This window comes from Scyliorhinus torazame, chromosome 10 (genome assembly GCF_047496885.1).
Source record: "Scyliorhinus torazame isolate Kashiwa2021f chromosome 10, sScyTor2.1, whole genome shotgun sequence".
NCBI classification, from domain to species: Eukaryota; Metazoa; Chordata; class Chondrichthyes; order Carcharhiniformes; family Scyliorhinidae; genus Scyliorhinus; species Scyliorhinus torazame.
The window spans coordinates 117,159,968-117,184,502 of NC_092716.1; the positions used below are offsets into that span (position 1 = coordinate 117,159,968).

Here is a 24,535-nt window from a genome sequence, read left to right on the forward strand (position 1 = left end):
AGATGTCTGCCTCAGATTCCCAGGCTGTCTTACGGTGGCTGTCTCCCTGTGATTCCCATAGGATCCGAGTAGAATTCCTAGGGTGTTTGTTTGGGATTTGCGGACACATGGTGTGGTAGTCACCACTAGCAGTATTATATGTATTACGGTAAGACACATATAATAGAGGTACATGGGTAAATCCCTGCCTGCTGGCTCCGCCCAGTAGGCGGCGTATAAATGTGTGTGCTCACCGGAGCTGCAGCCATTCTGGTTCCAGCTACAGGAGGCACATCTTAGCTCAATAAAGCCTTGATTATTCCACTACTCTCGTCTTTGTGGTAATTGATTTTGTATCGCCCGGGGAAGCTCAACGAGCCCCCTGACGCCCTATCCCGCGGTACATGTGCCAGCGCACAAGTGGACCGACTCCGGGCTCTCCACTATGACCTCTGCAACCCGGGGGTCACCCAGATCTTCCATTTCATCAAGGCCCGCAACCTGCCCTACTCCATTGAGGAGGTCAGGACTCTCACCAGAGACTGCCAGGTCTGCGCGGAGTGCAAGCCACACTTCTACCGGCCAGATTCAGCACACCTGGTGAAGGCCTCCCGCCCCTTTGGACGTCTCTTCGCCTTCCCCAGGAAGTCCACCTCCTGGGTCTCGCTCCCAACATGGCTGACAGTTTCTGGACCCCTCCTCCTTCACAAGCATGTGCGGACCCATAAGTCGAACCCTTTGGTCGAAAGGGTCCGCATCCTACACGCGAACCCGCAGTACGCCTACGTGGCACACTCCAACGTGCGCCAGGACAGTCTCCCTCCTGGACCTGGCACCCACTGGATCCCCACCCACGGCCCCCAACATGACACCGCCCCCCCCCCCCCCACCACCGCCTGGTTGCCTTATTCACCCCTGCGCCACTCCCCCTCCCGCCAGTGAACCTCACCACAGCCCCCGCCTCAGGAGGATCCGTCCTCCCATTGGTTCCACTCAGGGGTGATGAAGACGAGGACAACACACTCCCGGAGTCACAGGTGACCAAGTCGGTGCCCACATCACCACCAGGACTGAGGCGATCGCAGAGGAGGGTCAAGGCCCCCGTCCGACTGAACTTGTAATTCTTTTTCCACCACCCCCGCCAGACTCTTTTTTTAACAGGGGGTGAATGTGGTTGTCACCACTGGCAGTATTATATGTATTACGGTAAGACACGTATAATAGAAGTACATGGGTAAATCCCTGCCTGCTGGCTCCGCCCAGTAGGCGGTGTATAAATGTGTGTGCTCGCCGGTGCTGCAGCCATTCTGGTGGCAGCTACAGGAGGCACAACATCTTTGCTCAATAAAGCCTCGATTATTCCACTACTCTCGTCTTTGTGGTAATTGATAGTGCATCACACGGGAAAGCAGAAAGGAGATGTTACTCTTTCCGCTTTTCGACAAACTTCTCTTGAAGTACTGTTAGTGTGAAAGGCCTAATGATCCCTTTAAATAAGGTGGAATTTTAACAAGCTGAGCCTGAATTGGACTGAGTTGGCTCAGTGATGGAGGCAATCTTGAATACATCAATGCCAGAGCTGTCACCCACTCCCCAACAGGCCAGGCAGCCTAGCCGTCATTTCCTCATGTCGTATGGGTTTGGTAGCTGAGTTACTCTATAGGGAGACAAACAGTAGTATCAGCCTGGATTTACAAATAGGTTGAGCCTTATACCCATGGTCCGGAAGACACCATGAAGGTGGGGGAACTAAAAGGTTTGTTAGACTTCCCGACAGTGACCCTAAACTGACCTTAACAAGTTAGCCTCAAGCACAGCTTCAGTGTGGACAGCACAATGTCAGCTGATCAGAGGCTATCTGTGGATTGGAGATTGAGTATTGCACCTCTCCTGAAACAGAGCACTGGCAACAGCCAGAGCCCCTCCTTGCAGGAAACGGACAAAATGATCGCCCACCAAAGGACCAAGAGCATAGAGACCCCGCTCCTGCGTACACTCATACGTGTAGCAGTCAACATCTATAGGATTACGTTTGCTATTAACAGGGAGCTCCGTGTTGGCTGCTAATGACATCCCCTGATTGGGCAGAAATGTCAAGTTGGGGTTTGAGCCAATCAGGATCAGAGCCATGGAGATGTTGAATGCCCTTTTTTCTCCTGACGTCAGGTCCTGAATGATGCACTTCCTGTCGGGGGTGAAACACAGCACGCGGTGTTTAGGGAGACTGAAATACCCGTCATAGGGCCCCCTGGTGGTGCAGGATTGCTGGGTCATCATCTGGTGAACTTTGTGATACTCTGGGTACATCACTTTGGGAAGCTGATTGAAGATCAGGCCTGGGTCATTGACCCCTCTGCGAAAGACATGGATGACTGAGACGTTGCTATGGTGGGCGCAGATGACAGCGTCTGCTGCAGTCAGGCCACCCCCTACAATCAGAATAGGGTCAAGGTTCATCTGCATCTCTTGCTCCTTGAGGTTTTTTTCTAGTTCTGACGTTGTGTGGTAAACAAATGGCAGGTCTTCACCATTGACCCCAAGCCAAGCAGGGCTGTCATATGTCCCGGTTGCCAAGACAACCTTCTCTGCATAGATACTGAAAGTCTTCTCTGAACCATCCCTTGTTTTGCTGTAACCGTTCACCTCAAACAGATTTGTGCTAGGGGCTTGAGGAGAAGCCTGTGTTCCTGCCATATTGTCTGTGGTCACATGTTCTTGCTTTTCCTCACCAGAACCTGGACTGATCCTTCTTACTGAAGTCACGACACTGCCACACACAAAATTCTCCTGCAGCCCCTTGGCTTTGGTGTAATGTTGGTAATACTGGGCAATATCTGCTGTCATCGCCCTGTCATTTCGCAGGCATCTGTAAAACAATTGCAAATATTGTCAGGGACGGAAAAGAGAGAAAATACAAACAACTGATTAATCAATCTAGACAGGCAAATAGTATCTTGAAGCCAGTGATCTCAGTGTATGAGAACAACACTGTTAAAGGGCTTGGACCAGATAAACACTCAACAGACAACAGTATCTCCCAACTGGCATTTCCAAAGTGTATCTGAATCAGTACTCAGATGGGAACTCAGGTGGTGTAGCTCAAATATCGCTAGCCTACAAACCCCAGCTAATGATCACAGGGTATGGGCTCAAATCCGAGCACGCCAGCTGAATTCAGTTAGTGGGCAGAATTTTGAGCTCGAGTCTGCTACGTGTGTAAACGGCAATATGGGTGCGAAATCCGGCAAGAGTCGAGAAACGAGATGAACTCCTGGGAGATTTACAACAGCTTTATAAGAACGGTACCCAGCCGAGGGTACCCCACCAGGGGCGCCAAGGTAAGTAGAGCTCCCTCTCCACCCCTGGAGAGGAGGGGTGGTGTGTGGCGGGAGAGAGACTTACTCGGGACGTGTTCTGGCAGGGGGCAGTGCCAAGCAGGTAAAGTCAACCTGGCAGTGCCAACTTCTGCTGGGGCAGGCTCTCTGGGGAGCCCTATTGGGGAAAGGGTGGTGGTTCCCTTAAGTGTGCTTGGGGGAGTGGGGCAGTGGTAATGCCTGAGAAGGGTGATGCCAGTGAGCGGTAGGGAGGGATGCGCGATGGGGAAGAATGCACCCAATATTGTCGCAGTGGAGTGGGAGGGGAGAAAGACAGAGGAGTTCCCCAAATACTTGTGCAGTTGTTGGCTGGCGATGGGAAGAGAGGCCCCGATACCTCCGTGGTGGGGCGAGTTGCCCGTGCTTTTTGTGGTAGAGGGTGACCCGTGTCTGCGGGCGGGAGTTTAATTCCAACGCTGATCAGCACGCCCTTTAAAGCTAGCACCCCGATTTCTATGGAGCCCACCTTACTGTATCTATCAGGCCCTGTCCAGTCAGAATGACGGTGTAAACCATGCTCCCAGATTTTCTGTGCACCAAGTGCCAGAAAATCTGGTGTGGACTCGGCTGTGTGTCTGGAAAGGTACACGCCGGCTTTCAGTCAGACTCTGACACACAGACTAATTTTGGTGAAATTTCGCTCAATAAATCTGGAACATAAAGCTACTCTCAGTCATAATGACCATGGAACTGTCATCAATTGTCATAAAAACCCATCTGGTTCACTAATGTCCTTTAGGGAAGGAAATCTACAGTCCTTACTTGGCCTGGTCTACATGTGACTCCAGTTCCAGAGCAATGTGGTTCACTCTTAATAACTCTCTGAAATGGTCATGCAAGCCACTCAGTTCAAGGGCAATTAGGGATGGGCAACAAATGCTGACCTTATCAGCGATGCCCACATCCCACGAAAGAACAAAAGCTACCTGATACAGGGGCCTTTAACTCAATCTTGGGTTGACATGATATAATAGTATGTAAATTATAGACCATTTAAACCCCTCAGTTCATTTGCTATTTTGGAAGCTCTTTGATATTCCATATGTTATTCCTACTCAGATAGAATCGATCAGGCAACAACTGATTGCAATTCCTTATTTGGATTTGTTGGAACCGACTCCAGTGTTCAAGTTAGAACCTGGATTTACACAACAACCGCCATTTCTGGAAATTACTGTTTTGTGAACAGGGTAATGTGATCTTTGCTGTTAATTGTCAACATTCCAGAGCCTGGAGACCAGTGCCTGGGAATGAAGAGTGGACTAATTCTAAGTGGGTTAATTGCTCTCCAGTAATGCTGTGATTCTGTTGGCGATGCTGTGCAATCTTCTCATTCTTTTGCGACACACAATGAACTTTGGCAAAGATGGAAGTGAGTGCTTAAGTGGGTCGGTGCAGACTCGATGGGCCGAATGGCCTCCTTCTGCACTGTATGTTCTATGTTTTTTTAATTCATTGTCACGATCTTGGTGTCACTGACAAGGTTGATATGTACTCTGAGGAGGTGCTGCCATGCCTTCCTGCATTTCAAACAAACACATGGCTTGCTGGGACATTTCAGAGGTTTATGTGGAATCAGGCCCCTGTAGACATCAGTCAGGACAGAGAGTTCACTGAACCAGTTGGGTTTTTACAATTCTGTTACCGAGACCAGCCTTTTATTTACGGAGTTCAAATTTCCAAGCTGCTATGGTGGGATTTGAATGTGCATCCTCTAGATTACAAGTACAGTAACATAATCACAAGACTACCATTTTCCTCAGTTTACTTGTGAGGCATTTGGAAGAGTTGCCCACACTGGATTCTGGATGCTTGATTTCTGCAGTTCAGCATGTGTCTGGGTTTTGAACAGGAGGGTGAATTTTCACCATGTTGCATGTATGAGATGGGGATACTGAATCGGTTCCCTCAATTACACCTCACCCAATTGTCCTTTCCAGTCCCATTTTCCACCTTGAAGTAAAAGTAGAATTCATCCCATTGAGATGTCCATGTGAGCTCCCAAAGTGCTCAGCTGCTATAGCAGTGGTGGGCACCCCACCTGCGGCCCACCAAGCTCTGAGTGGGGCCCCCGAGACACTTTGTTGACTGTTGCCCACGTGCATGGTTGCGACATTCCACTGATTTTCATCTGCGTAATACTTTTCCTACTCATATTACTGAAGTGATACGCACATTAAAAAAAGGCAAGCGAAGTGAATTGTGTGCTCATTGCTCACAACACTGACTGTGAGAGCCATGCCTTTCTGTGTCTAAAGTGTAAATATTTATTTTGCTTTTACTATTTGAAGTTGGTGATGGTTCTGTTAATATATGAATGATTAAGCATTTTCTATAACTCGCTATGAAATATTCGGCGTGTATTACATGTATTTAATCTTATTGATGGATTCAATAGGTAGTGTACGAGCTCAATTTCAATCTTGTGGCCCACTGAGATGAAAGAGGGCCACTCATGTGGCCAACTCAGTAGCTTAGGGTGCCCATCAATGTGCTAATCTCACTGACTAGTGTTTCACATTAATTCATGCTCAGGGATCTTGATGAAACATAGGACATCCATCGCGGCTGTTGAGCTAAACAGGTTGCTGACCTGATCCACCTGAGAAGCTCACATCCTTCTCCCATTGAGTAAAGGAGCTGCCATTCAAGGGCTTTGAGAACCAGCACTGGGACTTAAGCAGCCCAGTCTTCTCCATTATAGTGGGGGCAGGGAAGTCGAGTTGGAAGGGGAGCGGGTTGAAGTGCTGTGTGGGGATGGGGAGAGGCTGTGAATATTCCGAGACCTCAGAACCCAAGAATTCTTCATTTGGTTCTCAGTGTGGAACTGTGTGGAACTGAATGGGGTGGACCGGATAAAGATTCAAGGCTGAATCACTGGAGCTAGAAGGTCAATGGAGATCTTACAATTAGCCAAGGTTGCTACTCTGATACTAATTCTGATTCAGGCTGAACAACCACTTTGGTGAAGTCCTGACACAACGTACAGCTGCAAAGGGTCAACTTATTCAGAAAAGGTGTGCACCAAATTGGACAAATATTGTGCGCGTGTGCTGCCGTTTTAAACATAGAAAGGTTAATCTCACCTTCTCTTCACTCTCATCCAGTCTCTAAAGGAAAGATCAGGCAGCTCCATCCAATCACCAAGGCTGAGAGTGAACATGGACCCCTCAATAGACTGTATTAGGGACAGGAACAATGAAAGGTTAGTCCTGAATACCAGCTGTGATTTTGCTAAATACAAATAAAATTGCTTCACAAACCACTTGCTCATGCAGTGTGGAGTTACTGAATACAATTAAAAATAGATCCGTTAACCACCCCCAGTGACCCAATCAGTCTACATGTGATAGTCCAAATCGTTTAGCGTCTATCTGAGGCAGTGAAACAAAATCTGTGAGGTGAAAGGAGTAGTACAGTGAAGGAATATTCTTCACTTCTCAGTGGATGAGACCAAACAAATCGAGTCCAACCCAAATCCTGATCAGTGCAGAGTCAAGAGTTTGTCATTTGTCTCTTACACTGAGCTTATCAAGTTCATGAGACTCCCGCTCCTGCTCCCTCAACCCCATATCCACCAAACTGCTGGCCAACCAACTGCTTCCCATTTTGGCCAACAATGTGAGTAATTCAGATATACTGTCCCCCTCCTTCAGATCTGTCGCTATTTGACACCTCTCCTTCAAATCTGACGCTATCCAGCCCTCTCTTCAAATAAACAACCCTTGGTCAAGCATCCCACCTGTGACCTTCCTGCTCCTGTGCTGTCTCATCCCAAATTCATTCCCATCTTTCTTGAAATTTCATTGTTTATTCCCTCCAATCAGCTTCTCCGCCCACTGTCACAGGATCAAATCAGCTCTTCCCAAAGTCACAATAACAGAATTATTACAGCAGCAATGAGGCCATTCAACCCCATCGTATCTGCACCTTCTTTGAATAAACAATTCACTAACTACCATTCTCCTGGCTTCTCTCCTCAATCTGTATAATTCTCCCTTTTCAGATAAGTGCCTAATCCCTTTTGCAAGTTTCAATTGAATCTCCCCCCCACCACAATCTCAGGCAGTGCATTCCAGACCTGAACTACTCGCTGTGTGAAACAGATTTTCCTCATGTCACTTCTGTTAATTACTTTTCAATCTGTACCCTGATGACATCCTGTGTGACTATGAGAAAGGTAAACTATCCCTCCTCATCCTTCTTGATCTGTTCAACATGGCTGATGACACCAACCTCCTCCAACACCTCTCCACTGCTGTCTGGCTGGGTGGAACTGCTCTCACCTGGTGCAATTTGTATCCAACTCCATCGGCAAACACACACACATGCGGACCTGCACAGTGTTTACTTGCCCTGGGAGAGTTTGATGGATACAAAGAACAAAGAACAAAGAAATGTACAGCACAGGAACAGGCCCTTCGGCCCTCCAAGCCCGTGCCGACCATACTGCCCGACTAAACTACAATCTTCTACACTTCCTGGGTCCGTATCCTTCTATTCCCATCCTATTCATATATTTGTCAAGATGCCCCTTAAATGTCCCTATCGTCCCTGCCTCCACTACCTCCTCCGGTAGTGAGTTCCAGGCACCCACTACCCTCTGCGTAAAAAACTTGCCTCGTACATCTACTCTAAACTTTGCCCCTCTCACCTTAAACCTATGCCCCCTAGTAATTGACCCCTCTACCCTGGGGAAAAGCCTCTGACTATCCACTCTGTCTATGCCCCTCATAATTTTGTATACCTCTATCAGGTCGCCCCTCAACCTCCTTCGTTCCAGTGAGAACAAACCGAGTTTATTCAATCGCTCCTCATAGCTTATGCCCTCCATACCAGGCAACATTCTGGTAAATCTCTTCTGCACCCTCTCTAAAGCCTCCACATCCTTCTGGTAGTGTGGCGACCAGAATTGAACACTATACTCCAAGTGTGGCCTAACTAAGGTTCTATACAGCTGCAACATGACTTGCCAATTCTTATACTCAATGCCCCGGCCAATGAAGGCAAGCATGCCGTATGCCTTCTTGACTACCTTCTCCACCTGTGTAGCCCCTTTCAGTGATCTGTGGACCTGTACTCCTAGATCTCTTTGACTTTCAATACTCTTGAGGGTTCTACCATTCACTGTATATTCCCTACCTGCATTAGCCCTTCCAAAATGCATTACCTCACATTTGTCCAGGTTAAACTCCATCTGCCATCTCTCCGCCCAAGTCTCCAGACAATCTAAATCCTGCTGTATCCTCAGACAGTCCTCATCGCTATCCGCAATTCCACCAACCTTTGTGTCGTCTGCAAACTTACTAATCAGACCAGTTACATTTTCCTCCAAATCATTTATATATACTACAAAGAGCAAAGGTCCCAGCACTGATCCCTGTGGAACACCACTGGTCACAGCCCTCCAATTAGAAAAGCATCCCTCCATTGCTACCCTCTGCCTTCTATGGCCTAGCCAGTTCTGTATCCACCTTGCCAGTTCACCCCTGATCCCGTGTGACTTCACCTTTTGTACTAGTCTACCATGAGGGACCTTGTCAAAGGCCTTACTGAAGTCCATATAGACAACATCTACTGCCCTACCTGCATCAATCATCTTAGTGACCTCCTCGAAAAACTCTATCAAGTTAGTGAGACACGACCTCCCCTTCACAAAACCGTGCTGCCTCTCACTAATACAGTGTAGGGGGAGCTTAAAGTTGGATCTAACCCCATGCTGTACCTGTCCTGGGAGTGTAGCGTGAACTTTCCTCTACCTAAACCCATGCTGTACCTGCTTTGGGAGTGAGTGTTTGATGGGGACAGTGTAGATTGAATTTTACTCTGTATCTAATCCGTGCTGTACCGGTTCTGGGACTCTTTGTAAGAGTTTCACTCTGTATCTAACCTGTGCAGTACTGATCTTGGTGCACTAGGAACCTATCTTAGTCTCCACTCTTTCTGTACATATCTCCCAATGGGAATGTGGGAGCACTGAATTTAGTCTTATGTTCTTAGATCCATACCTAACCTCACTGATTGATTCTTCATTCATATACCTGTTTCCTACATTACTGATTAACTTTGATATCGGTGCTAACTTGACTTCCCAGTTTTGCTGCGTCACTGTGTGTTCAAGGCTCGAGTCCAGTACTTGAGGAGATTGATTCTTCATTCATACACCTGTTTCCTACATTACTGATTAACTTTGACATCGGTGCTAACTTGGCTTCACAGTTTTGCTGCGTCACTGTGTGTTCAAGGCTCAAGTCCAGTACTTGAGGACATTATCTTGGCTAACATTTATTTCGGTACAAAGGGAATACTGCACTGCCAGAGGCAATGAGAGGAATTTTAACCCTGAATGGTAGAGAGGGTGAGAAAGTGAAAATTCCAAAACTCTGAAACCAGGGGCGAGATTCTCCGACCCCCCGCCGGGTCGGAGAATAGCCGGGGGCTGTCGTGAATCCCGCCCCCGCCGGTTGCTGAATTCTCTGGCACCGGATATTCGGCGAGGGCGGGAATCGCGCCGCGCCGGTTGGCGGGCCCCCCCCCCCCACAATTCTCCGGCCCGGATGGGCCAAAGTCCCGCTGCTAGAATGCCTGTCCCGCCGGCGTAGATTAAACCACCTACCTTAGCGGCGGGACAAGGCGGCACGGGCGATCTGGCCCCGGGGGTGCCCCCACGGTGGCCTGGCCCGCGATCGGGGCCCACCGATCCGCGGGCAGGCCTGTGCCGTGGGGGCATTCTTTTCCTTCCGCCTTCGCCACGGTCTCCACCATGGCGGAGGCGGAAGAGACTCCCTCCACAGCGCATGCGCGGGGTTGCCGTGAGTGGCCGCTAACGCTCCCGCGCATGCGCCGCCCGGAGATGTCATTTCCGCACCAGCTGGCGGGGCACCAAAGGCCTTTTCCGCCAGCTGGCGGGGCGGAAATTAGTCCGGCGCGGGCCTAGCCTCTTAAGGTTGGGGCTAGGCCCCCCAAGATGCGGAGGATTCCGCACCTTTGGGGTGGCGCGATGCCCGACTGATTTGCGCCATTTTGGGCGCCGGTCGGCGGACATCGCGCCGATACCGGAGAATTTCGCCCCAGGTTCCAAACGCACTGCAAATACTCCTGCATCTGGTTTCAGATGAGAGAGCTCAATTATTTAAATATGTTGATGCAGCTGTTTGTCTCAGGTTTTAGCTGGCACCTGGATTGAATTTCTGCCAGACAAGTTTATCAACAATTGGGGGGAACAAATTAGTGGGAAGAGTAGTTGCTCCCAACAATTGAAGGGAGAGGGGAGCAGTTGGATGCAGTGGAGGAGCAGGCTGCTCCTGACCAGCCTCCCTCTGACCCATAATCCCACCGCTTTGCCAATCACGATCTGAAGCTCTCACCCCATGATGTCTCACACCACACAATGGGCGGCACGGTGGCACAGTCGTTAGCACTGATGCCTCACAGCCCCAGGGACCCAGGTTCAATTCCGGCCTTGTCTGTGTGAAGTTTGCATGTTCTCCCTGTGTCTGCATGGGTTTCCCCTGGGTGCTCCGGTTTCCTCCCACAGTCCAAAGGTGGATTGACCATTCTAAATTGCCCCTTAGTCTCCAGCGATGTGCCGGAGGTGCAGAGTGGACCTGGGTAGAAAGCTCTTTCAAAGGGTTGGTGCAGATTCGATGGACAAAATGGCCTCCTTCTGTGCTGGAGGGATTCTATGACCATAGACATAAACATCCTATTCGCATCTACCCTGTCACACGCAACATGAACTTTGTAGGTTTCAAGAGATGGCATCTCATTCTTTGAGGCTCTAGAGAATACAGGTCCAGTCTCCTCATAAGACGGTCCAGTCTCCTCATAAGACAATCCCGTCATCCCAGGAATCTGTCTGGTGAACCATTGTTGCACTTCCCAATGATAAAGAAATAATAGAAGCAGATTATTTACACTAACTAAGGGGTTATTGATCCAAAGTGAAAAAGATTTATATTAGAGGGCAGGAGACAATTCTTCTCAGAGTTATGATACTGTACAATTCATTCCAAAAACCATTCAAGATATGAACAGATATGAAGGAACAGAGGATGAAGTATCTGGGAATAGGCTAGGTAAACAGGATTGGGATATTTCTCACATGGAGGTCTGAAACTGACATGTCCTGATTGGGCTGAATGTCCGGTCTACATATTGTCATTTTGACATATTTTTGTGAAGACTGTGATAACGCATTATATAATACAAGCTTATCCCAACAGTACAAACGCAGGTACATGAATAAAGGGTGTGGTAAGCAACACCCTGCGAACTGGCTTTAGAAATATTTTAATACTTACATGCCAAGCTCCTCCCAGGGGTCCCTTGCCCAGCACCAGGTGGGGAATGTAATGATCGGGTTCGCGTCTCCAGATTAGCATCGAATCCCTCGCTTCACCAAAATCTGCATCAGGGCGCAGAAGGGAATCAAACAGAATGGCGATCGGATTGTGCGAACGGCCTTCCAGCCCTTCAGAGAGGAACTCCAAATTCTAGAAGGGTAAAGAAATGGTGTAACGAATATCCATGGAATACAATGGGAAAGCTGCAAACTAACGATATCTCCAACCCCTTGAGCAGGGAGTCCAACAGGTTCTCCAACACCACGTTTCTAACCTTTTCATCCCAGCTTCTCTCATCTCCTTCCTCAATACTAAAATCAAGATTGTTCAGGAGTTGCCCCTTTCCCATCACCTAGACTCCAACATCTAAGCTGGCACTCCTCCTGCACTCTGATGAAATACACTGAGACAGTGTCCAACTCAAGTTCATTCCATTCCATTCCCTCACCACTCTTACAGCTGGCAGTATTTAAACCTGAATGTTGGTGTTAACTAAATGTTTCTTCATGTATTGCTTTCTCTTCTATTAACTCTTGATCAGTTTGGTGGTGCCTTGTTCCATAAATCCTTATCCTCAGCTACTGAATGAATATAAAGTCAATCCAATAGAAGGACAGTTCACGATCCTGATAGGATGGACCATAGAATCCCTACAGTGCAGGAGGTAACCATTTGGCGCATTGAGTCTGCATCAACCCTCTGAAAGAGCACTCTCCCTCGGTCCACTCGCTTGCCCTATGCCCGTCGCACTGTGCATTGATCATGGCCAATCCCCTTAACCTGCTTATCTTTAGGCACCATGGGCAACTTAGCATGGACAATCCACCTAACCTGCACATCTTTGGGCCTGGAGGAAACCCACGTAAATGCAAGCAGAATGTGCAAACTCCACAGTCACCCAAGATCGGAATTGAACCCGGGTCCTTGGTGCTGTGAGGCAGCAGTGCCACCGTGCCGTCCATGTCAGGCTCAATATTCAGATTAAGAGAGAAAGAGAGATTATGATGCTTCCTAACATTTACTCTGCAACTACAGTTCTACTTCTTATTACCTGCTCCACGATGGATATCCCCCGGTTCTCCTCCAATTTCCGTTGAAGGATAGGATTAGGATGGAGTGAAGATTCCTTGAAGTAAGGCCGATATCCAGACAAGAAGTAGGAAAGACAAATGGCTGAAGGCCCATTTCCTGTTTTAAAAAAAGTGATTAAAATGTCTGAACTCTCTTTTTTTTCACTGTATGATTGTGCATTCGACAATAGGTTGAGATTGAGGTGCGTCTGTGAGTTCCACAGATTGCAAAGCAAAGCAAATTTTGTACATTTCCAGACCAAAACCTGTTCACCTACATGTAGTGACACCACACAGTGAAATTTTAATGCATAGAATCCATACAGGGCAGAAGGAGGCCTTTCAACACATCGGGTTTGCACTGATCCTCCGAATAAGCACTCTACCTAAGCCCCCTCCCCTGCCATATCACGGTAACCTTGCGCACTGATCATGGCCAATCCACATAATCTGCGCATCTTTGGACCATGAGAGAAAATTGGAGCACCCGGAGGAAACCCAGACATGGGGAGAACGTGCAAACTCTACACAGACAGTCACCCAAGGCCAGAATTGAACATGGGTCCCTGGAGCTGTGATGCAGTAGTGCTAACTACTGTGTCATGGTGCTGCCCAAGATGAGCAGGATGGCTTTGTAAAGAATATGAAATTTACTGTGTAAACCACACACCATCCAAGAGAAAGTAACTTGATTGCCAACATCCACCACCTTAAACATTCAGTCCTACCACCACCAACACACAGCAGCAGCAGTGTGTACCATCTACAAGATGCACTGCAGGAACTCACCAAGGTCCATTTGGCAGCACCTTTCAAACTCACAACATCTACCATCTAAATGGACAGGGGCAACAGATGCATTGGAACACCACAACCTGGAAGCTCCCTTCCAAGTCACAGACTGCTCTGTCTTGGAAATGTATCGCTGGTCCTTCACTGTCACTGGATATAAATGCTGTAACTCTCTCCCAGCCAGCACATTGTCAGCCAAATCTGGAGCCTGCCCAGTCAGCAGACAGGCTGTAGTACTGAGGTCAGGAAGTAGAGTGAGAGGACGGTGAGGGTTCTGGCAGTGAGGGGAGAAGAAGTGGATGAGGGCACTGGCAGTGAGGAAGAAGGGAGTGGGAGAGGGGAGAGGGAAGTGACAGCAGCAGAGAGAAGACTGGAGGAGGGCAGTGAGGCAGGAGGGAAGGGCGTGAGGTGGGGAATTAAGGGAGGAGTGGGGCGAGTGAAGGAAGTGAGGGAGGCCAGTGAGAAGGGAAGGGAGAAGGGTGAAGGAGAGCAGTGAGGAAGGAGAGTTGAAGAAGTGCAATAGTGGAGTGGAGGGAACGAGGTCAGTGAAGGAGGAGTGCAATGGGTGAGGGGAGAATCGGTGAGGTGAGAGGGCACTGATGGAGGAGGGGAGGGGGCTGCACGAGGTCAGTTACTGAGGAAGGAACACGGATGAAGTGTGAGGGGATGAAGAAGGGAGGTGAGGGAGAAGATGCGAGGGACAAAATTGCCGGGGGAGTGGAGAGAAAGTCATCTCAACGCTGCAGTTGGCCACACCCTCGCCTCCTGGTCCCCACAATATACCTCTTGTTTGGGGGCTCCTCCTCAGCTCTGAGCTCTGCACGGAGTAGAGTGTGAAGTTGGAGCCTGAGTAATGAGGCTCGTGTTGAGTCAGGATTACCTTTGCTGCTGAAGAAGACAGCAAAGTAGCGGCAAGACAGGAATTAAGCAGTGAGGCATGTGCAGCAGTGAGGGAGTTGAACCCTCAGGATTCAAGTTCAAAGTCAGCTGGGGTGATATTTATTTTTGATTAATCATTCGTGGTTGGGATCAGACTGACAATGGCAAGGCCGACATTTATTATCTATTTACCCTAGGAATATCTTGCGGACTAGAATTAGAATCATACAATAACAACTTGGATTCATATAGTGTCTTTAACATAAAAATGGCGCAGAGTGCTCGATAGGAGTTGGAGGGAGAGAGAGAGAGGGAGAAGTAAGGGCACAGAGGGATTTGATTAGGAGAGTGAGAAGTTTCAAATTGAGGCATTGCCCTATGGGAAGCCAATGTTGGACAGTGGGCAGAAAGTTGGGTACAAGTGAGGAATGGTCATCTGTGTGGGGTAAAGCAAGGGCAGAGGGCCAAGAAGAGGTGAAAGTTGAGACGACCATCCTCAGGCTAGGTAGTGTGAGTTAATAGGCTGTTCCTCCACATGGGGTATCACCTTTGAGTCTGACTCTGTCGATATACAAAGTGAGCACTTTCCAGTGATAGGTTAGGTTGGGGGGGGGAGATGTTGGGTGTGGGGCGCCAGGGGGGGAGGGGGGGGGGGGAGGGAGATGTTGGGTGTGGGGCGCCAGTGGATATGGATTTAGTCACCCACGTTGCTGCTGGGTTCATGCCTGTGCACTCTGTCCAGACAGAGATCCCTTCCACAATTACAGCGGCTCAAAATCCTTGACTGAGAGCCAGCGGTCTTTCCTGGTCCAGTGAATGATGAATGTTATCAAGCTGCCTGAGGACAAGAGGTAACATTTCGGAGGGAAAATGAAGTTGCTAAGCAACAGTCCAGAGATCAGATAAAGGCTTTGTGAGTTTGAAAGGCGGAGCTGCACAAGTCCCAGCAGGAGAATGTCGAACACGTCACCATTTACATTTAACCCTGAAGGAGCTGGCTGGCTTACATTGCTGTTCCGGAAAGTTCCAGATTGTGAAGCAAACCTCAAAAGCTTGTTTTGAAGGCAGATGGAACAAAAAAATAGCCCCATTCACAGTCTCAAAATGCTTTACAGCCAATTAATTACTTTGTGTGGTCATTGTTGGAGCTGTCTGTGCACAGGAGGATCCCACACAAAACCAACAATCACTTTTTTAGGCATTGGTGGGTAAATGTTGGCTATTACCCTGCTAGTACTACCTCCCATGCTTTTCAAAATAGTGCATGGAATCTTCATTCACCAGAGAGGAAAACATTAACATAGAATTTACAGTGCAGAAGGAGGTCATTCGGCTCATCGAGACTGCACCGGCTCTTGGAAAGAGCACCCAAGGTCAACACCTCCACCCGATCCCCATAACCCAGTAACCCCACCCAACACTAAGGGCAATTTTGGACACGAAGGGCAATTTATCATGGCCAATCCACCTAACCTGCACATCTTTGGGCTGTGGGAGGAAACCGGAGCACCCGAAGGAAACCCACGTAGACACGGGGAGGATGTGCAGACTCTGCACAGACAGTGACCCAAGCCGGAATCGTACCTGGGACCCTGGAGCTGTGAAGCAATTGTGCTAACCACAATGCTACCGTGCTGCCCCTAGGTATGCGGTTTAATGCCTCATCTGAAAGACGGCGCCTCTCACACTGCAGCACTCCCTCAGCGACTGCTGGCCTAGATTGTATGACCCGTGGCCTTCTGACTCGGCCTTTCAGATGTCAATTGTTTTGGTCCCGTGTGTGGAGGTGGCAGTTATTGAGGGTATTTTGAATTTTCATCCTGGGGGGGGGGGGGGGGGGCGGGTGGTGCAGCCCGGTAGCACAGTGGTTAGCACAGTTGCTTCACAGCTCCAGGGTCCCAGGTTCGATTGCACGTTCTCCCCGTGACTGCATGGGTTTCCTCCAGCTGCTCCGATTTCCTCCCACAGTCCAAAGATGTGCAGGTCAGGTGGATTTGGCCGTGCTAAATTGTCCTTAGTGTCCAAAAAAGGTGGGGTGGGGTTGCTGGCTTACGGGGATGGGGAGGAGGTGTGGGGTTGAGTGGGGTGCTCTTTCCAAGGACCGGTGCAGACACGATGGGCCAAATGACCTCCTTCTGCACTGTAAATTCTATGGGACTATGATCCTCAGTCATAATCTCGGCCTGACTTGCTGGGGCTAATTGGATATAGATAATGTGAATGGGAAGAAACAGGGATAGCTTGGCAGCCAATCCAATCTCAGTATAGGCTGCCAACACCAGGAGTGAGCCTGAAGTCGACCATTATCACAGAGCATTCTTTTGCTCTTTCCTCCACATCCACCCTCCCCTAGCTATTTCCTCAAAACCATTGCGTAGGCACTTGTTGCAGCTTTGACATGTCTTGAGGCAGGGCGTGGGTTCTTGAGGGTTAATCGAAGACTGGGGGCATCACCAGGCAATTTTCACCCAACACCTATCGATGTGTGGTTCTAACTGAGTTAGGTGGGGTTAGGTGCTCAGTGGGTAATGATCGCCTGAATGGGAAGAGTGACTGATCACATCTTCCTCTGTAGCTCAAGGCCACTGAGACCAGTTACATTAGAACCTCCTCTTAACTTGGGATTGAGGCTCGGACCTTCTGAATGGCATGGCCATGTGGCATGTTTGACAGTATTTTCTTACAGCACCACTGCAAGGATCAGTTACCGCGATGTGATGCTCCACATGGTTGAATAGGTTGCCCATATTCATGATCCAATCTAACAACGTGATGTCAAAAGCAGAAAACTACCAGGTAATACATCTGTAAATCTCTGATCTACACCTTCTGTACGTGACTCTCTCTCCGATAGCACAGTGTCTCTTCATGCTCATCTCACTAACAACTGGCTGAAATACTATTACCAGGGGAAGCCCTTGTTCCTGTTCTGCCCTGTGCTGGCTGGAGTGAGTCAGGACAACCAGCCAACCTTGTGAGAGGGTCTGAATTCTGAGACCCGAGAGACAGGAGATCCTCAAGAAAGGCAATGCCTGAATGTTATCTAATAGAAGGATGTAGAAAGAATTAACCCGGGATATTACTCTGATACTGTGTGGCTAGGATTGTGGGATCAAATAAATGAAGGATATCTTCACAACTCATATCAGGAAATTCTTCTTGAAGCAACTTGTAGATAAAGTACAAAGAACAAAGAAAAGTACAGCACACGAACAGGCCCTTCGGCCCTCCAAGCCCGTGCCGACCATGCTGCCCGACTAAACTACAATCTTCTACATTTCCTGGGTCCATATCCCTCTATTCCCATTCTATTCATGTATTTGTCAAGATGCCCCTTAAATGTCACTATCGTCCCGGCTTCCACCACCTCCTCCGGTAGCGAGTTCCAGGCATCCACTACCCTCGGTGTAAAAAAGTACCCGGGGCAAAATCCCCTGTGGAAACATTTGGATAGACAGCAATGGCTGGTAATGTTAGGAGCTTGGATGCATGAATAAAGACAGGCTGAGTGACCTTTCCTCATCACAATGTGACCTGCCCTTGGTGTGTTGGGACTGCCCTAAGCATCAGGAGCTATTGTCAAGAAGGAAAGTTTCAAGCAAAGTGTTTCACTGTAGATTTAAATAAATACCTCATAATGTTCAGGGGGAGTGATGAGATGCAGAAACTCAGGCAACTATTACACACGTATCTGAGACTCCTGTTTTTCCAATCTGCTGTGCAAACAAACCCCAGGAAAACAAATCTGTCAATTTGAACAGTGGGTATTTTCAGCAGGCTTAAGGTTGTACTGAGCACCTGATTGGACAATAAAGCCGCTTGTAACTTCACAAAGCAGTCACTTGAATAAAGATCTGACACCTCCAAAACAGGCCTCCATGAAGAGAGTCAGGGAGAGGACCAGGTGAAGAAATGGAACTTACTGGATAGTAAGTCTACGTTTGAAAAGTTCAAAGATTTTTGGAGGAAAGACAATGGGCGGGATTTTCCGTTTCAGAGACTAAGTGTTGACCCCGGGACAGAATTGGTGGACTTCTATGACAGCAAAATTGGCGCTGATCCCGAGCAATTCCAGAACGGGGTGGCATGGTAGCTGAGTGTTTAGCTCTGCTGTCTCACAGCGCCAGAGACCCGGGTTTGATTATGACCTTGGGTGACTGTGTGAAATTTTCACATTCTTCCTGTGTCTGCGTGGGTTTCCTCCGGGTGCTCCGGTTTCCTCCTGCAGTCCAAAGATGTGCAGGTTAGGTGGATTGGTTATGCTAAATTGCCCCTACATGTGGTTAGGGGTATAGGGTTGATGATTAGGTCTAGCAGATTCGATGGGCCAAATGGTCTCTTTCTGTACTATAGGGATTCTATGACCAACTGTTAATAGGCTAGCACCGGCGCCACGTGAAACATGAGTGATTCCAATTAAAAATGGTGTTGGATGCGCAGGGTTGGGATTGGAACTCAAGAGGCTGACAAGCTGCAGTCGCATATTAGCACTCCGCTCCCCGCACACACACACACACATCCCAGCCATCAAGATGGCACTGGATGCACAGGAGTGCGCCCATCCAGTTGATGCGTCGGCTGGGGACAGAGAGTACCTCGGGGTGTGGCCTGAGGAGACACCCATATGACCTGTGGCACTAAGTTCACAGAGGGCAGTCAGCACCATGCGCAGCCGCATGGCTGCCTTGCAGGCTGCGGCAATAGTGTTTCACGCCCCTCCACCCTGATCCCACAGCCTACCTCCTGGCCGCTCCCCGCTACTCCCCCCCCGGCCCTGGCAGAAGCTGCCCAGCCAGCAGCAAAACTGTCAACATACTATGGCGATGTTGAACACTTTCTGTACCCCCTCTCTCTCCTTCAGCAGCCATGGTGCCTGTTTCCTGATTTTTTAAAGCACAAGTGAAACTTGTCTTTGGTAATTCCTCCTGGCGGAGGCGGAGCATTTTTGAGGTCCTGGAGAATACCAGTTCAGGCACGCTAATGATATGCCAACGGTGTTTACTGTATGTGCGGAGTAGAATGCAGTGATACCGCTGTCGAGGCACCGGAGCATGGCATTCTGTCGGGCACCTGGCGCTGGCCATGATTTCCGCTTCACCTGCGACTCCCCGCCCAATCGTGTTTCCTGATTCCGGCATCGGCCGACGGAGAATCCCGCCCAATACCTGGGAGTTCAGCTCCAAGAGAGAACAGGTTTTGAGTAAGAATTATGAGGGATCTTGACCCTGACACTGATCGCACAATAGGAGATGGAGGCGTATTGGATAGATGATTCCAGGAGATTGGTTTGGAGGATAAACTTACCAATGACAATAACAGGAATAGGATTGATTTTCTGCAGTGAGGATGATGCAGTTTTTTCCATTGCTTTCACAAGCTGAGGCACGCTGGTGCAGCCACTGTCCACTCGAGATATCCTCCTGTCTCAATCTGCTAAATCAGAAATGGTAAGGGTTAAATGTCACCAACAGGAAAATCTGAGAAAAGAGAATGTCTGATTAACTCCTTATTGTATCCAGTGGCTGATAAACACCTCACTGAATCCACTGTCTGATGAACCCCTCACTGAGAGCGAACAGGGACAGAGTGCGAGCAGGGGGCAGAGTGCGAGTAGGGGGCGGAGTGCGAGCAGGGGGCGGAGTGCGAGCAGGGGGCCGGAGTGCGAGCAGGGGGCCGGAGTGCGAGCAGGGGCTGGAGTGCGAGCAGGGGGCCGGAGTGCGAGCAGGGGGCCGGAGTGCGAGCAGGGGGCCGGAGTGCGAGCAGGGGGCCGGAGTGCGAGCAGGGGGCCGGAGTGCGAGCAGGGGCTGGAGTGCGAGCAGGGGGCCGGAGTGAGAGCTGGGGGCCGGAGTGCGAGCAGGGGGCCGGAGTGCGAGCAGGGGGCCGGAGTGCGAGCAGGGGGCTGAGTGTGAATAGGTACTAAGTATGACCCGGAATAGGGAGTGGACCCAGAAATGAGTTCCTATGCCTCTCTCTGTGTTCTGTGATCATGTATTTACTGATAATGTCTGTGATACACTTTGGAAATGGCAGATGTTGGCCTTGGCTGTGTAACTCTTCTGACTTTGATAAGCAGTAACTCTACAGAATCAATTCAGGAAGCAACATGAATGGTGGTGTTACATCATACCCCATTAGCATGTCAGCAGTGATCAGTGAGGTCAATAGAAGTGTGTACATCCTAGACAGATCCATTGCATTAACTGCATCCTGGACAGCTCCAGCCTGGATAGTTCCAGCCTGGCCAGCTCCAACCCAGCCAGTTCAGGCCCGGATACGACAATTGAATAATTCACTGCCATGGATGTACTGATTGAGAGATATAGTAATGGAGGCTGCCTCTGGATCTCATTTGCGACACTGGAACAGGGTTTATAAAGAACTTTGCACAATCTCACAAAATCCCCAAACACTTTTTAGAGTAGTCAATCCGGACATATGAGCATTGTCAGCAAGGCTGGCATTATTTCCTCGAGCTGAATGTCTTGCTACGTGATGTACCATTGAAGACACTCAGATGTAACATTAAGGCCCTGTCTGACCTTGCAATGTAGGAGGATAAAGATGTGATCAAACTATTTGAAGAGGAGCAGGAGAGTTCTTTTAATTATCCTAGGCAATATTTATCCCCCAAGCACTATCATTAGAACAGGTGATGGGATCTTTTGCACATTGCTGTGCACAGTTATACATTTCCTCCATCTGATTACACTTCATTGGCTGCGAAGGATGGACCAGCCAGAAATTCCATTCCTTCAGAAGACAGTTAAGGGTCAATCACATTACTCTGAGACTGGGGTCAGACCGGGTATAGATGACAGGTTTCCTTCCCTACATTAATGGACCAGATGGGTTTCCTCAGACGATCAACAGTAGTTCCATGGCCACCATCACTGATGAGTCAACCTCCCAGCTTCAAACAGTCGGACTTATCACAGAGACTAGCTTTCAATTCCAGATATTATTGTATTTAAATTCCATTAGTTGCTATGGTGGTATTTGAACCTGTGTCCCTAGGGAATTAGCCTGGGGCTCTGAATTCCAGTGACATTACCAATGCACCACCATCTCCCTCAACTCTCATGTCAGGACTCTGCAACTAGGGACTAGCTACACCTTTCCCAACCCCTCCACTCCCTGCAGATGATCGGAGTTGGTGGGGGTGGCAGTGGGGTGGTGACTGCTGGAGGCTTAGGGTCAGGGGGGCAATGGTAGCAATGTCATTCTATCTCACCAATAGGAGTGTTAAAAGGAGCAGGTGGATAACCTCAATTAGTCTGTGCCTCTGGTCTCGGATCTGTTGCCGAGCAGTTGACCGTGCACGACCCACCCTGACCATGTACCATTGTGAATGCTGTCTAAGACTCTGCCTGCCTCTTCGGGGAGCCTTATTGATGATTTGATTGGAGTTTGATGAAATATAAATGGCTGGAAAGGCGACTGGTTGAAGCTGGGAGGTTGAATTATTAATGTTAACCCCTCCCTCCCATTGTGCAGTGAGGAGACAGAGGTGGGGGTCAATATTCCACCTCACCCTCACAGTGATCAATTATAAACACTTAGTCAGCGCGGGCAAGCTGACGGATATGGAGGGGTTTGTTTCCAAGATTGTTGCCGATCCTTGGCTGGGAATGGCATAGATTGAATTACCCAGCTCTGACAGTGACTGGACAACATTGGGCAGCATGAGTCCCTGTTTCCAAAGCTGGCTGCCATTGCGTGATCCGACCCACACATAGCACCCACCTGAGTTCAGGTACAGGAAGTCCTGTTGAGGTGCTAACAGTCGACCTCAGTGCCTCAGTGTTAGGAAAGGGTTTGGTGGGAGGGAATGGGTGGGCTGGGATCTGTTAATGTTCCTGCTCGTGATTGCTATCCAGTGCCTCGAGCCAGGAAGCACGTGAGACCCTCTACAGTGGAATAGGTGACAGGCATTCATTATACACAGGCACACGTGATGCAGAGCTCTTACGCAGGGGGATGAAACTGAACAAAAGGCAGCTGCCTGTGGGGTAAGGTTGTGATATTCCTGGATTGTACAATCAGATCTCTGGCCTACCTGTTCAATCGCCAGGGAGAACCGTCCTATACCGGCCTGATCAAAACGAGGATAGAGACTCCCAGCAAACTGCTCATTCCCAGGAGTGTTTCCTGATTAAATGTCAGTGTTAGAAAGAAGGGAGGAGTCCGAGCAGGAGGCTGGGCGGAGGAAAGGAGCTGAGAGAGCGTGACTCAGCACAAACGAGAATGGGGCATGAAACAGGGTCAGGGTGATTCAGCTGAATGAGAGGAAGGAGTCAAATCACTGCAGAACAGGATTAGACACTCAGACCGACTGTGCACACACTGACCCACAAACATTGATCGTACACACACCAGCACATACTCAAAGGCTGATTCCACACACCCACATTGTGTCAATCAGTTCCGTCTCAGTTTCTCTGTTTGCACGCACCCCCTGCAACTCACCCCACCCCCATCCTGAGCACCACTTCCGTGCCTTTGTTTCTGTAAATCCCCTTATGTTTCTCTCTTGTTTGTTCTGGCTCTATCTGGTTTTGGTCTCCATTTTTCTGTGTGTGTTTCTGTCTCTCTCTCTCTTTGTGGGGTTCTGTCTTTCTCTCGCTCTCTGTTAGTGTGTGTGGTTCTGTCTGTCTGTCTGTCTCTCTCTGTGGTTCTGTCTCTCTCTCTCTCTGGTTTTGTCTCTCTCTCTCTGTGGTTCAGTCTCTCCCTCTTAGTGTGTCAGTGTGTATCTCTCTCTGTTTTGGTGTTTCTGTCTGTCGCTCTCTCTCTTTATTTCTCTGCTTTTGTTAAACCTCTCTCATTTGTCTGTGATTTAGAAACATATTTCAGCTGCATTTTCCTCTGTCTCTCTCTGTAACATCCCTCACTGAAACTTTGTACCTATTTGTTAGTGCCTGGATTCTCTGTGGTGGGAGTCACACTCCAGCTGCTGTTCAAAGAGATTCACTTTGTGTTAATTCTCTGGGTCAGTCCCATTGTAGTTCAAGGTTATTCATTAAATTATTTTAAGATTCCCCCATGGGCTAATGACTGTGAAGCACCCAGAGACAATGACTGGATTCGACCGCTGGGCAGTCTTAAGCTACAGTCGGTGTCTCTGGACTGAGAGGGAAACAGTATCTCAGGATTTCCTCTCCTGGTTGCATGCCAGTGCCACCTAGAGGAAAGCCTGAGGAAATGATCAGATTCTCCTGTACTGCCTTAACTTGCCGAATAGCTGACAAACAAAACTTCAGCAACCAGACCCACCCAGAGGTTTAGTGAGTCCCCCTGGGGTGAGGTCACCCAAACAGTATTAATGGAATCAGAAAACTGTAGGTGGCCAATTCTTCAGAACACCTGGCCTGTTGAGGACATGGCATCTAGTAAAGTTCAGGGTGGAAGGTGGAGAAAACTGTTAATGTGCTTCCTTTGGTAAGGGTGGGGGTTGGGGGCGGCAGCTGATGTACCTACTTTAGGGGGTGGGGGAGGGTGGAGAATGATATACCCCCTTTAGGGGAGGGAACTGTGGGTGCAGCAATCCTGCCGAGTTCTTACTGTGTCTGCTTCTTGAACAGCTGTTGATGCAGGAATGAGTCTGTGGTCTCCTGGTCGTTTGCCCCATCTCTGCGTCAGAAGGTTCAGGGTTCAAACCTCACTCCAGACTGTCCTGGAAAATTAAGATTGGAGAACTGTGTTAGCAATGAATGGGATTCTTGAATTCAGTGGATCTGGGAGTCCCTGCCTCAGAGGGCCCGAGGGACACAATCAAACCATCCTGTGTTTGAGCACTAGCCGTCTTATTGACTGATTATAAAGATGATTCTTCCTGTGGAACGAGTGATTCCTCCTGAACTGTCAGACTGTTATTTGCCCTGCGAATCCTGCCACAGTTTCACAGTCAGGAGAGAGTGAAAACAGGATATCATTGACACACGGTCCCAATGCACCTCACCTCACAGTTTTGTTTATCACAGGCCAGCTTATCTGCAGGAAGTGTCAGCTTCCTGTTTCTGAGAGAACGTGGTTTCTTTACTTGTGTTTGATGGCGGTTAACCTTTGAACCAAGATTTTGGCGCCCTTTCTGGTAATTTTC

General features: G+C 49.0%; 1 protein-coding gene across 3 annotated transcripts; it reads right to left on the reverse strand.

Moving 5' to 3' along the window:
• Window positions 1-881: 881 nt before the first annotated feature.
• On the reverse strand, window positions 882-24,290 carry LOC140430884 (oxidative stress-induced growth inhibitor 1-like). 3 transcript variants are annotated; one of them, XM_072518662.1, is made up of 6 exons: window positions 23,998-24,290; window positions 19,744-19,872; window positions 12,750-12,886; window positions 11,657-11,848; window positions 6,440-6,531; window positions 882-2,845 (listed from the first exon to the last, which is right to left on the reverse strand). In XM_072518662.1, exons 2-6 carry the CDS (start codon window positions 19,802-19,804, stop codon window positions 1,834-1,836), a joined length of 1,494 nt encoding a protein of 497 aa, XP_072374763.1. In that variant the 5' UTR covers window positions 19,805-19,872; window positions 23,998-24,290; the 3' UTR covers window positions 882-1,833. The 3 variants fall into 3 exon arrangements, with proteins under 3 accessions (XP_072374763.1, XP_072374764.1, XP_072374762.1); XM_072518663.1 differs by lacking the exon at window positions 23,998-24,290 and adding an exon at window positions 22,496-22,737 and having other exon boundaries at window positions 19,744-19,869; XM_072518661.1 differs by lacking the exon at window positions 23,998-24,290 and adding an exon at window positions 22,496-22,737.
• Between the last annotated feature and the right edge of the window lie 245 nt (window positions 24,291-24,535).